This window comes from Ovis aries, chromosome 7, assembly GCF_016772045.2.
Source record: "Ovis aries strain OAR_USU_Benz2616 breed Rambouillet chromosome 7, ARS-UI_Ramb_v3.0, whole genome shotgun sequence".
Lineage (NCBI taxonomy): Eukaryota > Metazoa > Chordata > Mammalia > Artiodactyla > Bovidae > Ovis > Ovis aries.
In genome coordinates this window covers 68,816,222-68,832,791 of record NC_056060.1, presented here as the reverse complement: position 1 = coordinate 68,832,791, position 16,570 = coordinate 68,816,222, and the positions used below count along the sequence as shown (strand labels likewise).

Sequence of the window (16,570 nt, the reverse complement as noted above, 5' to 3'; positions counted from 1 at the left end):
TGACACTTCTGCTATTTTCTACTATTTTTTGTTCCATTTGTGTGTCTCATTTTCTCTCTCCTTTCTCTCTCAGAAGGTCTCTGTACTAAGTGGCTTGGTTTCTAGAGTTATGAGAGCACTTTCTCAAACTTCGTAGCAGCAATTACAAATAATATCTTTCCAGTGAAATCAGTTTTTAATCAATACCTAAATAAGTTGCAGAAAAAATAGTTGTTTTCCAACAAGAAGGAATAAGCTAAACTAACATTTTTTTTCTATTACTAAGTTCCATATCTTTTTTCCTCTATCTTTCCTAAGCATTTAAATCTTTAAGAATAAAAATTATTAAAAAATAAAGCTAGCCATCTCCTTGGATGATATAGAGTTCGGATCTCCAGTTCATCTAAAGATAGTTTCGCACCTGTTCAAGCAAAGACAACCAAACACAACAGAAAGAATACTAAACAGAATCAAGAATCCAAGTCCCACCTCTATCATTAACCAGCCTGAGTGACCACACTGTACCCTTCCACCTGGCATTTCCTTAAGCACCTGAATGTTTCAAATCTAATTAAGTATCTTCCCCACAAAACCCGGCACTCTTCTCTCTGCATTTCAAAGTCCACAACTACACAAGCACAACTTCTCTTAATCAGTGACCAATTACTGCCAATTCCATACTCAAGTTTAAATCTCTCTCCCTTCCATTTCTGCTTAACTGCCTTTGTTAATGTTCCCAGTATGGACTACTCCACTGATGTTCTGACAGACTTCCATCTTTCCCTCACTTGTCCATGGCTCCTGATGCCTTCCTAAATATCTTAACTTGTTATTCCCTTGCTCACAGTATCTTAAGGGACTCCAATGGCCTTACCCTGGCCTACTAGGCTCTTAAAGATTATCTGGTTCAATCTACTTCTCTAGCTATTTGATCAGTTACTGCATGGTAGAGTAATTGTTTAAGCTCTTTTTTCCCTACAGGACTGTAAGCTGCTTAAAAGTAGGGATCCTGCCTCAACATCTTTGTATCTTTTCCGACGCTGTGTCTTGCATATTGTAGATCCTCAGTAAATGGTTGCAGAAAGAAAGAACAAACGACACTGATCCCCACAAATCACTTAAAAGGGTTTTAGCTTGTTTCATCTGTAGAATATGAAGTTTAGAACTGATGGCCTAAATTCCTTTCAGTTGTAAAAATCGTAACTCTATGGTTTCAGGTTAAAGTTACTACAAGGCTGATCCCTGAATAAGCTGAAGTATTAGCATGCTTTAACTAAAAGTATGAATATTTTTGTTACCTTTTTCTTATATTTAGAAATACAGAAAAAATAATTAAAGTTAAAAAGTACCTCTGAATGATATATGGCTTGCTGTGAAATTAATGATTCCGGGTTTTGTTTAGCAAGAAGAGAAAGAATTGCATCGGCATGAACTTTTTTATGGGGCATCCTAATCACTTGTCCTTCACTGGGAGGATCATCTTCCTAAATAAAATACAAAGATAATACAATCAAAACACAAGAATTAATCCCCCAAACAATCACATTTTTCATATTAATAATTCATGATTCATAAAACTTAAGTCATTATGAATATGATCATATTGGCACTTTACACAAAGACGATGGACTCTTTACTATCATTTAGATCTCATTTCCATTCAACTACACTAAAAATCCTTTGTGTTTGCCTTAAATACAGTCATCAGTATAAAATAATTTGGTTACATTTGAATTGGAGATTTAATGTAAAAGACGAAAATTAGGCCTTCTGTCCCATGAGACTGAGTGACAATGATTCATCGACATTCTATTCAGGATCGCCAAGTGTTTCTCACATACTTTCCTGTTTCCTGTGGATGCAGCACACAGAGCTGGGCCCCAGTGTGGCAACGGGGGTGAAGCACCATGGTGCAACCTGGACCACAGGCAGAAATGAAAACCTACAGATTTGTTGAGGCACCTACAGACCTTTGATGGTCCCTGTGCCTTTGTGCCAGAGAAGGCAATGGCACCCCACTCCAATACTCTTGTCTGGAAAATCCCATGGACGGAGGAGCCTGGTGGGCTGCAGCCCAAGGGGTTGCTAAGAGTCGGGCACGACTGAGTGACTTCATTTTCACTTTTCATTTTCATACTTTGGAGAAGGAAATGGCAACCCACTCCAGTATTCTTGGCCTGGAGAATCCCCTGGGCGAGGAGCCTGATGGGCTGCTGTCTCTGGGGTCGCACAGAGTTGGACACGACTGAAGCGACTTAGCAGCAGCAGCAGTGCCTTTGTGCTGACCTCCAGTGCTTTTGAGGGAGCACGAAGACCCAGCTTAGACTTCTCGGCACCTCAATACAGACCAGTTCGCCAAATGAAGGACAGTGTACGCCACAGAGCCAGAAAACTGAATTCCTTGTAAATACCAGTATTAACATGACTTTAGACTCCATTAATTGTAATTCTACCTAAGTATCTTATGTTTAATGTAATAAAGTTTATTAACTCTGGAGTACAAGTCTTTATCCCCCAGGTGTACACAGGTAATCAGTACATAGGTACTGATTCATAACTTCAAAGTTAGTCTCAGTTTTTCAAGATTGTATTTCTGCATGTGATTCTATCATAAATTTGTAGCATATCTGATTTTAGGCTTAGTAAAAATATTGAAATTAATTAGTTTTAAATGCAGAGAAAGAAAGATGTTATAATTTAGTCTTGGTTCAGGGTCAGCATTTACTTTGAACAAACCTAAACATGCTTTGGCACCAAGATATAGTTCTAAGAAGGGATAAAAATGCCATAATGACATATGAAGTAGGCCAAATATTAGTTTAATGCTTCTCTGAAAATAAAGACTTCTCCTTTAGTCTTCCCCCAGTACTATTTTATAAAAGTGACTTCCACTTTCTTCAGAATAGACTCAACCAATTACTCATAATAATTACTGTTAGAAAAGCAACTGCCCTATTAAAATCTTATCAAAATGCTCCTTTATTATTTCATACTCCCACATATAGTACAGAAAATTGTTTTAACACATTTTGAACATATGAATCTCCAGATTAGGCATCTTTCATTACTGTGTCTTTAATAGTGTAAAGATGCTATATGGCATCTTTCATTTTTTGTTTGTTGGACTTGACAAACACCAGCCCCTTGCAACTCAAGCTTTAGAATTCATATAGCCCCGATTAGAACTCAAAATTTAGTTCTTAGCTTGACAGAACTTAACATCAGGTTTCCCTGGTGGCTCAGATGGGAAAGAGTCTGCCTACAATGTAAGAGACCAAGATTCGATCCCTGGGTTGGAAAGATCCCCTGGAGAAGGAAAAGGCAACCCACTCCAGTATTCTTGCCTGGAAAATCCCATGGATGGAGGAGCCTGGCTGGCTGCAGTCCACGGGGTTGCAAAGATTTGGACATGACTAAAGCGACTTAGTATACATAGCTTAAGCTGATAGCTTAAAATGAAAGGCAAAAGTATTATGTATCCACATAAAAATCTGTCACTGTATAGCTATGTGACACAAATAAGTGATTTAACCTCCTTCAACTCAAAGTAAAATAAGTACTAACATATTTTTAACAAAGGATGCATATCATCCTTTAAGATGCTTTTTTAAAATACAGAGGTTTAGGCTTCTAACCGCCCACACACATACATGCATACCACATAATCCTCATGACCTACTGAATTCACATATCAGAGGGTGGGGCCAAAGACACACATTTTTAAAAGTTCCACTGGTGAATTTAATATACAGTCCTACTTTACATCATGTGAATGGGTTGCTTTAAAGAAATTTCTAGCATTATGATTATAATGGGATAGAAGAACATGATGTTTCAAAAGTATACCAATCTCCTTCTGTTTCATCATGATCATATACAATGATACAAATGAAAAGATTAATGTAATTAGCCTTCTACTTCCAGTCAAGATGGAGTAATAAAGACCAGAAACATTGCTTGAAACAACTAAAACATGGACAAAGTATGTGAAAAAATGCATTTCAAAACATGGAGCATCAGTCAACAAAAAACAATGATCCCTGAGAAACGGGAAACAAATCAGAAGAAGCCTATGACTGCTCCAGCTTGCAACTTATAGGTTTCCAGACTGTGGCACAGGAGCCTGAGCTGAAAAGATGGAGCTGAAACTCCAGGAAGGCCAAGACAGCTAGAGTTCCTAAGACAGGCTGCTGCTGCTGCTGTTGCTGCTGCTGCTAAGTCACTTCAGTTGTGTCCGACTCTGTGAAACGCCATAGACGGTAGCCCTCCAGGGTCCCCTGTACCTGGGATTCTCCAGGCAAGAACACTGGAGTGGGCTGCCATTTCCTTCTCCAACGCATGAAAGTGAAAAGTGAAAGTGAAGTCGCTCAGCCGTGTCTCACCCTTATGACCCCATGGACTGCATCCTACCAGGCTCCTCCGTCCATGGGATTTTGCAGGCAAGAGTACTGGAGTGGGTTGCCATTGCCTTCTCCAAAGACAGGCTGCTAGAAAAGTGAAAGCTGCAGAGAGAGAACTCTGGAGAACTGCAGTTGATTCCCTTTGAGTATTAAGCTGATTACTAATCAGCAGATGCATTTGAGGCAATTATATGAGGCTGCAGGAACAAGCACCTGAGAAGGGATTGGCTCTAACAGTGCCTGATGTTAAATAACATCATATATAACAAAGGACAATGGTTGTTCCCACTGGCCACACTGGAAAACCTCAATACTGAGGCACTGAGTGGAGTACATAGAAGAGTCTTCTCTCCACAGTGGGGGATAAGTAGCCTTAGATTGAGTACCACTGTGGTATTGCCTAAAAAACCATAAAAGCAAGACTCAAAAGGATAAAACTGTCTCTAAGTACTCAGCCATTTCCTGAGCAATGCTCAGAAATATTTATAGTAATATAAAAGTGAAAGAAAGTGTCCTGTCTGACTCTTCGCAATCCCATAGACCGTACCCCACCAGGGCTTCTCTGTCCATGGGATTCTCCAGGCAAGAACACTGGAGTGGGCTGCCGTTTACTTCTCCAGGGGATCTGCCCAACCCAGGGATCAAACCAGGCTCTCCTACATTGCAGGAGGATTCTTTGTCATCTGAGGTATTAGAGAAGCTCAGTAATATAAAACATATTATTCAGTTAAATATGAATGTAAATAAAAAACATATTACCCAGTTAAATATAAATATAAGCATATTATTCAATACAAAACATAACTCAGTATATTTTATATTGCCCAGTACTATAAAACATATTTCAGTTCAGTTCAGTCATTCAGTCATGTCTGACTCTTTGTGACCCCATGATTGCAGCACACCAGGCCTCCCTGTCCATCACCATCTCCCGGAGTTCACTCAGACTCACGTCCATCGAGTCGGTGATGCCATCCAGCCATCTCATCCTCGGTCGTCCCCTTCTCCTCCAGCCCCCAATCCCTCCCAGCATCAGAGTCTTTTCCAATGAGTCAACTCTTTGCATGAGGTTGCCAAAGTATCAGAGCTTCAGCTTCAGCATCAGTCCTTCCAAAGAACACTCAGGACTGATCTCCTTTAGAATGGACTGGTTGGATCTCCTTGCAGTCCAAGGGACTCTTAAGAGTCTTCTCCAAAACCACAGTTCAAAAGCATCAATTCTTTGGCGCTCAGCTTTCTTCACAGTCCAACTCTCACATCCACACATGACCACTGGAAAAACCATAGCCTTGACTAGACGGCCTTTGATGGCAAAGTCATGTCTCTGTTTTCTAATATGGCTATCTAGGTTGGTCATAACCCTCCTTCCAAGGGGTAAGCATTTTTTAATTTCATGGCTGCAATCACCATCTGCAGTGATCTTGGAGCCCCCCACAAAAAAAGTCTGACACTGTTTCCACTGTTTCCCCATCTATTTCCCGTGAAGTGATGGGTCCAGATGCCATGATCTTTGTTTTCTGAATGTTGAGCTTTAAGCCAACTTTGTCACTCTCCTCTTTCACTTTCATCAAGAGGCTTTTTAGTTCGTCTTCACTTTCTACCATAAGGGTAGTGTCATCTGCATATCTGAGGTTATTGATATTTCTCCGGGCAATCTTAATTCCAGCTTGTGCTTCTTCCAGCCCAGCATTTCTCATGATGTACTCTGCATATAAGTTAAATAAGCAGGGTGACAATATACAGCCTTGACGTACTCCTTTGCCTATTTGGAACCAGTCTGTTGTTCCATGTCCAGTTCTAACTGTTGATTCCTGACCTGCATATAGGTTTGTCAAGAGGCAGGTCAGGTGTTTTTTAGCAATATAAAACATAGAAGGAAAAGGTCTACACAAGATTTTGGCAGATAACTTAAAAAAAGCTCTTCTTAAAGATTAACACTTCAGTATTCTTGCTTTGAGAACTCCATGAACAGTATGAAAAGGCAAAAAGGCATGACACTGAAAGATGAACTCCTCAGGTCGGTAGGTGCCCAACATGCTACCAGAAAAAAAGCAGAGAAATAACTCCAGAAAGAATGAAGAGACAGAGACAAAGCAAAAACAACACCCAGTTGTGGATGTGATAGGTGATGGAAATAAAGTCCAATGCTATAAAGAACAATACTGCTTAGGAACCTGGAATGTTAGGTCCATGAATCTAGGCAAATTGGAAGTGGTCAAACAAGAGATGGCAAGAGTGAAGATTGTCATTTTAGGAATCAGTTAATTAAAATGGACTGGAATGGGTGACCTTAGCTCAGATGTCCATTATATCTACTACTGCGGGCAGGAATCCCTTAGAAGAAATGGAGTATCCATCATACTCAACAAGAGTCCAAAATGCAGTACTTGGGTGCAGTCTCAAAACTGACAGAATGATCTCTGTTCATTTCTAAGGTAAACCATTCAATAGCACAGTAATCCAAGTCTATGCCCCAACCAGTAATGCTGAAGAAGCTGAAACTGAACAGTCTATGAAGACCTATGAGAACTTCCAGAACTAACACCCAAAAAAGATGTCCTCTTCATTATAGGGGACTGGAATGAAAAAGTAGGAAGTCAAGAGCTACCTGGAGTAACAGGCAAATTTGGCCTTGGAGTACAAAACAAAGCAGGTCAAAGGCTAACAGACTTTTGCCAAGAGAACACACTGGTCATGGCAAACACCCTCTTCCAACAACACAAGAGAAGACTTTACACATTGACATCACCAGATGGTCAGTACTGAAATCAGACTGATTATATTCTTTGCAGCCAAAGATGGAGAAGCTCTATAAAGTAAGCAAAAAAAAAGACTGGGAGCTGACTGTGGCTCAGACCATGAACTCCTTATCGCCAAATTCAGACTGAAACTGAAGAAAATAGGGAAAACCACTAGACCATTCATGTATGACCTAAATCAAATCCCTTACAATTATACAGTGGGAGTGACTAATAGGGATTAGATCTGATAGACAGAATGCCTAAAGAACTATGGATGGAAGTTTGTGACATTGTACAGGAGGCAGTGATCAAGACCATCCCCAAGGAAAAGAAATGAAAAAAGGCACAATGGTTGTCTGAGGAGGCCTTACAAATAGCTATAAAAAGAAAAGAAGCAAAAGGCAAAGGAGAAAAGAAAGATATACCCATTTGAATGCAGAGTTCCAAAATATAGCAAGGAGAGATAAGAAAGCCTTCCTCAGTGATCAGTGCAAAGAAATAGAGGGAAAACAATACAATTGGAAAGACTAGAGATCTCTTCAAGAAAATCAGAGATACCAACGGAATATTTCATGCAAAGATGGGCACAATAAAGGACAGAAATGGTATGGACCTAACAGAAGTAGAAGGTATTAAGAAGAGGTGGCAAGAATATATAGAAGAACTATACAAAAAAGATGTTCATGACCCAGATAACCACAATGGTGTGATCACTCACCTAGAGCCAGACATCCTGGAATGCAATGTCAAGTGGGCCTTAGGAAGCATCACTACGAACAAAGCTTGGAGGTCATAGAATTCCAGTTGCTGCTATGTTGCTGCTGCTAAGTCACTTCAGTCGTGTCCGACTCTGTGTGACCCCATAGACAGCAGCCCACCAGGCTCCCCCATCCCTGGGATTCTCCAGGCAAGAACACTGGAGTGGGTTGCCATTTCCTTCTCCAATGCATGAAAGTGAAAAGTGAAAGGGAAGTCGCTTAGTCGTGTACAATTCTTCGTGATCCCATGGACTGCAGCCCACCAGGCTCCTCCGCCCGTGGGATTCTCCAGGCAAGAGTACTGGAGTGGGGTGCCATTGATACAAATACTAAAAGATGATGCTGTTAAAGTGCTGCGCTCAATATGCCAGCAAATTTGGGAAACTCAGCAGTGGCCATAGAACTGGAAAAGGTCAGTTTTCATTTCAATCCCAAAGAAAGGCAATGCCAAAGAATGCTCAAACTACCATACAATTATACTCATCTCACATGCTAGCAGAGTAATGCTCAAAATTTTCCAAGCAAGGCTTTAACAGTACATGAACCATGAACTTCCAGATGTTCAAGCTACATTTAGAAAAAGCAGAGGAACCAGGGATCAAATTACCAACATCTGCTGGATCATCGAAAAAGCGAGAGAGTTCCAGATAAACATCTACTTCTGTTTTATTGACTACGCCAAAGCCTTTGACTATAGTATATACTATACTATTATCACAACAAACTGTGGATAATTCTTCAAGAGATGGGAATAAGAGATCACCTGACTTGCTCTTGAGAAATCTGTATGCAGATCAAGAAGCAACAGTTAGAACTGGACAGGGACCAACAGACTGGTTCAATGTTGGTAAAGAAGTACATCAAGGCTGTATATCGTCACTGCTTATTTAACTTATATGCAGAGTATATAACTTATATGCAGAGCATATTAAGTTATATGCAGAGTATATAAGGTGAAATGCTGGGATGGATAAGACACAAGCTGGAATCAAGACTGCTGGGAGAAATATCAATAGCCTCAGATATGCAGATGATACCACCCTTATTCCAGAAAGTGAAGAACTAAAGAGCCTCATGATGAAAGTGAAAGAGGAGAGTGAAAAAGTTGGCTTAAAACTCAACATTCAGAAACCTCAGATCATGGCATTTAGTCCCATCACTTCATGGCTAATAGATGGGGAAACAATGGAAGCAGTGAGAGACTTTATTTTGGGGGGCTCCAAATCACTGCAGATGGTGACTGCAGCCATGAATTAAAAGACACTTGCTTCTCGGAAGAAAAGCTATGACCACCTAGACAGCATATTAAAAAACAGAGACATTACATTACCAACAAAGGTCCGTCTAGTCAAAGCTATAGTTTTCCAGTGGTCATGTATGGGTGTGAGAGTTGGACTATAAAGAAAACTGAGCACTGAAGAACTGATGCTGTGGTGTTGGAGAAGACTCTTTGAGAGTCCCTTGGACTGCAGGGAGATTAAACCAGTCCATCCTAAAGGAAATCAGTCCTGAATATTCATTGGAAGGACTGATGCTGAAGCTGAAGCTCTAATACTTTGCCACCTGATGCCAAGAACTGACTCATTAGAAAAGACCCTGATGCTGGCAAAGATCAAAGTGGGGAGAAAGGGACGACCAAGGTTGAGATCGTTGGATGGCATCACTGATGCGATTAACATGAGTTTGAGTAGGGAGTTGGTGATGAACAGGGGGTGCAGTCCATGGGGTCGCAAAGAGCCAGACACAACTAAGCGACTAAACTGAAAGATTAACATATAACTACCACATTATCCACCCACTCCTCCCCTAAATATTTGTCAAAGGGAAATGTAAGCATCTATGTCCATACAAAGACTTGCACACAAGTGTTCACAGCAGCTTTATTTGTAATAGTCTCAAACTGGAATAAACCCAAATGTCCATCAACAGGTGAACAGACAAACAGTGGTACATCCGTACAATAGTGCACTACACAGCAATAAAAAGGAATGAACTATGATACAAGCTATAACCCAGATATATCTCAAAATAATTATGCTGCGTTAAAGCAATCACACACACAAAAAGAATACCTGCCATGTGATTCCTTTTATATCAATCTAGAAAATGCAAACTAATCTATAGTTACAGAAAGTGAATCAGTGGTTGGTGGCAGAGGTATACTGGATGAGAAGAATGATGAAAGATGAGAAGGAGGGATAATGAAAGGGCCTGAGGAAACTTTTGGGAGTGATGGATGATGAGTATGTTTATTTCATTAACGGTGATAATTGCTTACAGACGTATACATATGTCAAAAATTATCAAGTAAGTTTTAAAAGCAACAATATTAGCAATGCTTAGCAAAGACTATGGATAAATGTGGGCTTCACCAGTGGCTCAGAAAGTAAAGAATCTGCCAGCAATGCAGCAGACCCAGGTTCATTCTCTGGGTCAGCAAAGATCCCCTAGAGAACGGACCGGCTACCCACTCCAGAATTCTTGCCTGAAGAATGCCATGGACAGAGGAGCCCAGCATGTAGTCCATGGGGCTGAAAAGGGTCAGACACACCGAGTAACTAACAACACATGTACACACACACATGGATAAATGCAGATGAAAGTTGAGCACAACAACCCTTCCTCACTTAGACTGTTTGAAAACATAAAAAGTAAAGATTTCTATTTCTTAATAGTTTTCAAAAGAAAATCCCTATTATAATTTCTGTGAGGTACTTATATAATATATAACTTAATATCTATATAAAACTACATTTTTAAATGCCTTTTTGTCTATAAAGCTAAACAATAACTAGGAAGAGTTAGTACCCGTGGTTCCTATTTCAGTAATTCTTTTAAAACTAACTAAATCCAGTTATTTTTTTAGCATAAAGAATTATAATCATGGTTAGGGAAAAATAACAAATATATTATAAGAGACTTGGTTTCAACACTGAAGGTACTGCCTGCAACATTACAAAGGCATTTACAATATCTCCAAGTGACAATGTACACTAAGATTTTCATTATCTAATTACATTAACTGCATGTTTCAACTACTGGAGCCAAAAGGATTAACAATAATTTTCTATTCATTACCATTTTCTATTATTATAATTACAATAATGAAATATATAGATATGATAATAAGATGTATAAGAAACTTTAAATTCCTTCATTGATATTTTATTAAATTTTACGACTATAATTCAAATATTTGAGGGAAAACCCTGATCAGTTGCAGTAAGTTCATCAGGATATCTTTTATGTCAGAATTCAAAGTGATGTGAATCATTTCTTACCATTTCGAGGGCATCTTGCAAAGTACTGGATAAGCTATCATTTAGGTTTGCCAGATATAGTCCTTCATCTCCTAAAACTAGAAATTAAAATGCAAAAATTTAGAAACAGAAGAAACAGTTTTAGTAAATAATCTCACCATAAAGTTGTACAACATTACCCTTAAACTCACACAATAAAAATACTGACAAACTTCATAAATCATAATTCACAAGCTAAAACTTGCCTGCCAATGCAAGAGACATAAGAGACATAGGTTTGATCCCTGGGTTGGGAAGATCGCCAGAAGAGGACATGGAAATCCACTCCAGTATTCTTGCCTGGAGAATCCCACGGACAGAGGAGCATGGAGGGCTAACAGTCCATAGGGTCACTAAGAGTCGGATGCAACTGAAGAGATTTAGCATGCATGCATGTTCAATCTCACCAGTTCCTTAAAAAGTATATTTTATAACAAAGATGAGTGAGATGTTTGCTTCACTTACCAGCTTGTCAGAAATTAAAAAGAGCTATAAATATCAACTGGCGCTATGAAACTGAAAAAGACATAATACCCCTATATACTATTGATACAATTAAAAACTGATTAAAAACTGATTTAAATTTCTGGAGTGCACGTTGGTAATGTATTGTTATTTTAACCATGAAATTAAAAGACGCTTACTCCTTGGAAGAAAAGTTAACTGAACTGAAGATATAAATGATAGCTTCCTTAAAATATGTGCCTACAAGTGAAACTGCTGAGTCAGATTTCAGTTCAGTTCAGTTCAGTTCAGTCGCTCAGTCGTGTCTGACTCTTTGCAACCCGATGAATCGCAGCACGCCAGGCTTCCCTGTTCCTCACCAACTCCCAGAGTTCACTCAAACTCACGTCCATCGAGTCAGTGATGCCATCCAGCCATCTCATACTCGGTCGTCCCCTTCTTCTCCTGCCCCCAATCCCTCCCAGCATCAGAGTCTTTTCCAATGAGTCAACTCTTCGCATGAGGTGGCCAAAGTATTGGAGTTTCAGCTTCAGCATCATTCCCTCCAAAGAAATCCCAGGGCTGATCTCCTTTAGAATGGACTGGTTGGATCTCCTTGCAGTCCAAGGGACTCAAGAGTCTTCTCCAACACCACAGTTCAAAAGCATCAATTCTTGGGCGCTCAGCTTTCTTCACAGGCCAACTCTCACATCCATACATGACTACTGGAAAAACCATAGCCTTGACTAGACAGACTTTTGTTGGCAAAGTAATGTCTCTGCTTTAAAATATGCTATCTAGGTGGGTCATAACTTTTCTTCCAAGGAGTAAGCATCTTTTAATTTCATGGCTGCAGTCACCATCTGCAGTGATATTGTGGCCCCCAAAAATAAAGTCTGACACTGTTTCCACTGTTTCCTATCTATTTCCCATGAAGTGATGGGACCATATGCCATGATCTTAGTTTTCTGAATGTTGAGCTTTATGCCAACTTTTTCACTCCCCACTTTCACTTTCATCAAGAGGCTTTTTAGTTCCTCTTCATTTTCTGCCATAAGAGTCGTGTCAGCTGCATATCTGAGTTTAGTGACATTTCTCCCGGCAATCTTGATTCCAGCTTGTGCTTCTTCCAGTCCAGCGTTTCTCATGATGTACTCTGCATAGAACTTAAATAAGCAGGGTGACAATGTACAGCCTTGATGTACTCCTTTTCCTATTTGGAACCAGTCTGTTGTTCCATGTCCAGTTCTAACTGTTGCTTCCTGACCTGCATATAGGTTTCTCAAGAGGCAGGCCAGGTGGTCTGGTATTCCCATCTCTTTCAGAATTTTCCACAGTTGATTGTGATCCACACAGTCAAAGGCTTTGGCATAGTCAATAAACATAAGTAGATGTTTTTCTGGAACTCTCTTGCTTTTTCCATGATCCAGTGGATGTTGGCAATTTGATTTCTGGTTCCTCTGACTTTTCTAAAACCAGCTTGAACATCTGGAAGTTCATGGTTCACGTATTGCTGAAGCCTGGCTTGGAGAATTTTGAGCATTACTTTACTAGCATGTGAGATGAGTGCAATTGTGTGGTAGTTTGAGCATTCTTTGGCATTGCTTTTCTTTGGGATTGGAATGAAAATTGACCTTTTCTAGTCCTGTGGCCACTGCTGAGTTTTCCAAATTTGCTGGCATACTGAGTGCAGCACTTTTCACAGCATCATCTTTCAGGATTTGAAACAGCTCAACTGGAATGCCATCACCTCCACTAGCTTTGTTCATAGTGATGCCTTCTAAGGCCCACTTGACTTCACATTCCAGGATGTCTGGCTCTAGGTGAGTGATTATCTTTGTCTTGAAGATCTTTTTTGTACAGTTCTTCTGTGTATTCTTGCCACCTCTTCTTAATATCTTCTACTTCTGTTAGGTCCATACCATTTCTGTCCTTTATCGAGCCCATCTTTGCATGAAATGTTCCCTTCATATCTCTAATTTTCTTGAAGAGATCTCTAGTCTTTCCCATTCTGTTGTTTTCCTCTATTTCTTTGCATTGATCACTGAGGAAGACTTTCTTATCTTTTCTTGCTATTCTTTGGAACTCTGCATTCAGATGCTTATATCTTTCCTTTTCTCCTTTGCCTTTCACTTCTCTTGTTTTCACAGCTATTAGTAAGGCCTCCTCAGATAGCCATTTTGTTTTATTGCATTTCTTTTCCATGGGGATGGTATTGATCCCTGTCTCCTGTACAATGTCATGAACCTCAGTCCATGAACAGTATGAAAAGCCAAAATGACAGGATACTGAAAGAGGAACTCCCCAGGTCATAGGTGCCCAATATGCTACTGGAGATCAGTGGAGAAATAACTCCAGAAAGAATAAAGGGATGGAGCCAAAGAAAAACAATACCCAGCTGTAGATGTGACTGGTGATAGAAGCAAGGTCTGATGCTGTAAAGAGCAATATTGCATAGGAACCTGGAATGTCAGGTCCATGAATCAAGGCAAATTGGAAGCGATCAAACAAGAGATGGCAAGAGTGAACGTCGACATTCTAAGAATCAGCGAACTTAAATGGACTGGAATGGGTGAATTTGGGCAGGAATCCCTAAGAAGAAATGGAGTAGCCATCATGGTCAACAAAAGAGTGCGAAATGCAGTACTTGGATGCAATCTCAAAAACGACAGAATGATCTCTGTTCGTTTCCAAGGCAAACCATTCAATATCACAGTAATCCAAGCCTATGCCCCGACCAGTAATGCTGAAGAAACTGAAGTTGAATGGTTCTATGAAGACCTACAAGACCTTTTAGAGCTAACACCCAAAAAAGATGTCCTTTTCATTATAGGGGACTGGAATGCAAAAGTAGGAAGTCAAGAAACACCTGGAGTAACAGGCAAATTTGGCCTTGGAATACGGAATGAAGCAGAGCAAAGGCTAATAGTGTTTTGCCATGAGAACACACTGGTCATAGCAAACACCCTTTTCCAACAACACAAGAGAAGACTCTACACATGGATGTCACCAGATGGTCAATACCAAAATCAGACTGATTATATTCTTTGCAGCCAAAGATGGAGAAGCTCTATACAGTCAACAAAAACAAGACCAGGAGCTGACTATGGCTCACATCATGAACTCTTTATTGCCAAATTCAGACTTAAATTGAAGAAAGTAGGGAAAACCACTAGACCATTCAGGTATGACCTAAATCAAATCCCTTATGATTATACAGTGGAAGTGACAAATAGATTTAAGGGACTAGATCTGATAGATAGCGTGCCTGATGAACTATGGACTGAGGTTCGTGACATTGTACAGTTATATATTAGATATATGATATATGTTCAAGGATAGTCAGCAGAGAGCTATGTATGGTATGAAAACACTGAAAACAATCTAAATGCCCATTACGGCACCACTAGATCAATTTAAAGGAGAAGGCAATGGTACCCCACTCTAGTACTCTTGCCTGGCAAATCCCATGGACAGAGGAGCCTGGTAGGCTGCAGTCCATGGGGTCGCTAAGAGTCGGCACGACTGAGCGACTTCACTTTCACTTTTCACTTTCATGCACTGGAGAAGGAAATGGCAACCCACTCCAGTGTTCTTGCCTAGGGACAGAGGAGTCTAGTGGGTTGCCGTCTATGCGGTCACACAGAGTCGGGGCACGACTGAAGCGACTAAGCATCAGCAGCAGCAGATCAAGCTAAACAATCTAAATGGCCAATCACTGAGAAAAAGAGGTAGGACTACACGTATTAATACATGAAAATGTCCACAACGTATTTAAGGTTAAAAAAAATTCAGGTTTCATAACAGTATGTATAATATCACCCTATTTTTAAAGGTAACATATAGATGTATTTAGGTACCTATATATGCATATTTAAAAAAAGACTGGAAAGTATACCCCAAACTTTTAATAGTGATATTTCTGGAAGGTGGGATTTATGAGGGAGATTTTAGAGTCTGAGGTTAAGGTTTAGAAAATTAACTTGCAGAGTCCACATTCTTTCTACTATACTATGTTAAATACTACAAACTAAGTAAAAACATTTCATACAGAAAAGTATTACTTAGGAAGGATCATAATTTAACCAGTGAAATCAATTGATACAAGTTAACTTACTCTTAGGAGCCACTTTGAGACCACAGTTAAATAAGATCTCTCCTTCAGAGATGGGTCTATCTAAGGTTTCCGTTTCAGTGGCAGTAACACTCAAGGTACTCTCAAGAGTGGAGGAATCTGAACTTGGTATCTGTATGGGGGAAGGAGCCTTGATGCCAGCAGGAAGTGACATACGGGCAACTGGCTTTGGAGGAGCAAGCTGAGCAGGGAAGTCCTCGCTCTCAGGTTCTTCATCCTTGGCCACAGACATTACACTAAGAAGAAAAAGACATGGTTTGAATTTAGGTCAGTGAAGGCCTATATTCATTTTTATATAAGAAAATAGATATAGGGATTTCCTGGGCAATCTAGTGATTAAGACACCATGCTTCCACTGCAAGGGGAAAGGGTTTGATCCCTGATCAGAGAACTAGGATCCCACAGGCCACACAGTATAACCAAATAATATGAAAAAAAAAAAAAAAAAACTAAAAAATACTGTCTCCTTTAGACATATTTCTATATTAACATAATCTGTACTACTATAATCAACCAAAAAGATCTATTTTTCCAAAATCATCTTCATGTTTTAATCTCTTGAAAGTTCTACCATCCCTAAAATAAAGCTTACATGGGGCTACATGGTAATATAAAACATCATAGCAAACACCATCCAGTCTCAGGGTTAGGGTTAGGGTTAGGGATTAGGTGTTAGGGTTAAGGTTAGGAGATTCACACTGAGGAAAAGTCATATTCTATTTTATTAACAATATTATAGATATCTGTATTTTAATCTATTTCCCCCCAAAATTAATCTGATTCTCCCTCTCCCAAAAAATTTTGTCTTAAAAAA

The 16,570-nt window shown here is 39.7% G+C and overlaps 1 protein-coding gene across 10 annotated transcripts in view; it reads right to left on the bottom strand.

The window, feature by feature from the left end:
• The window catches only part of KIAA0586 (KIAA0586 ortholog), a 138,530-nt gene that overhangs the window by 55,367 nt on the left and 66,593 nt on the right, over window positions 1-16,570 (bottom strand). For all 10 annotated transcript variants that reach the window (XM_012181727.3, XM_012181729.3, XM_012181728.4 and 7 more), the window contains 3 exons: window positions 15,739-15,992; window positions 11,160-11,236; window positions 1,329-1,463 (listed from right to left, as the gene is read on the bottom strand). In XM_012181727.3, the coding sequence (XP_012037117.2) occupies window positions 1,329-1,463; window positions 11,160-11,236; window positions 15,739-15,992 (466 nt within the window). The remainder of the gene's footprint in view (window positions 1-1,328; window positions 1,464-11,159; window positions 11,237-15,738; window positions 15,993-16,570) is intronic.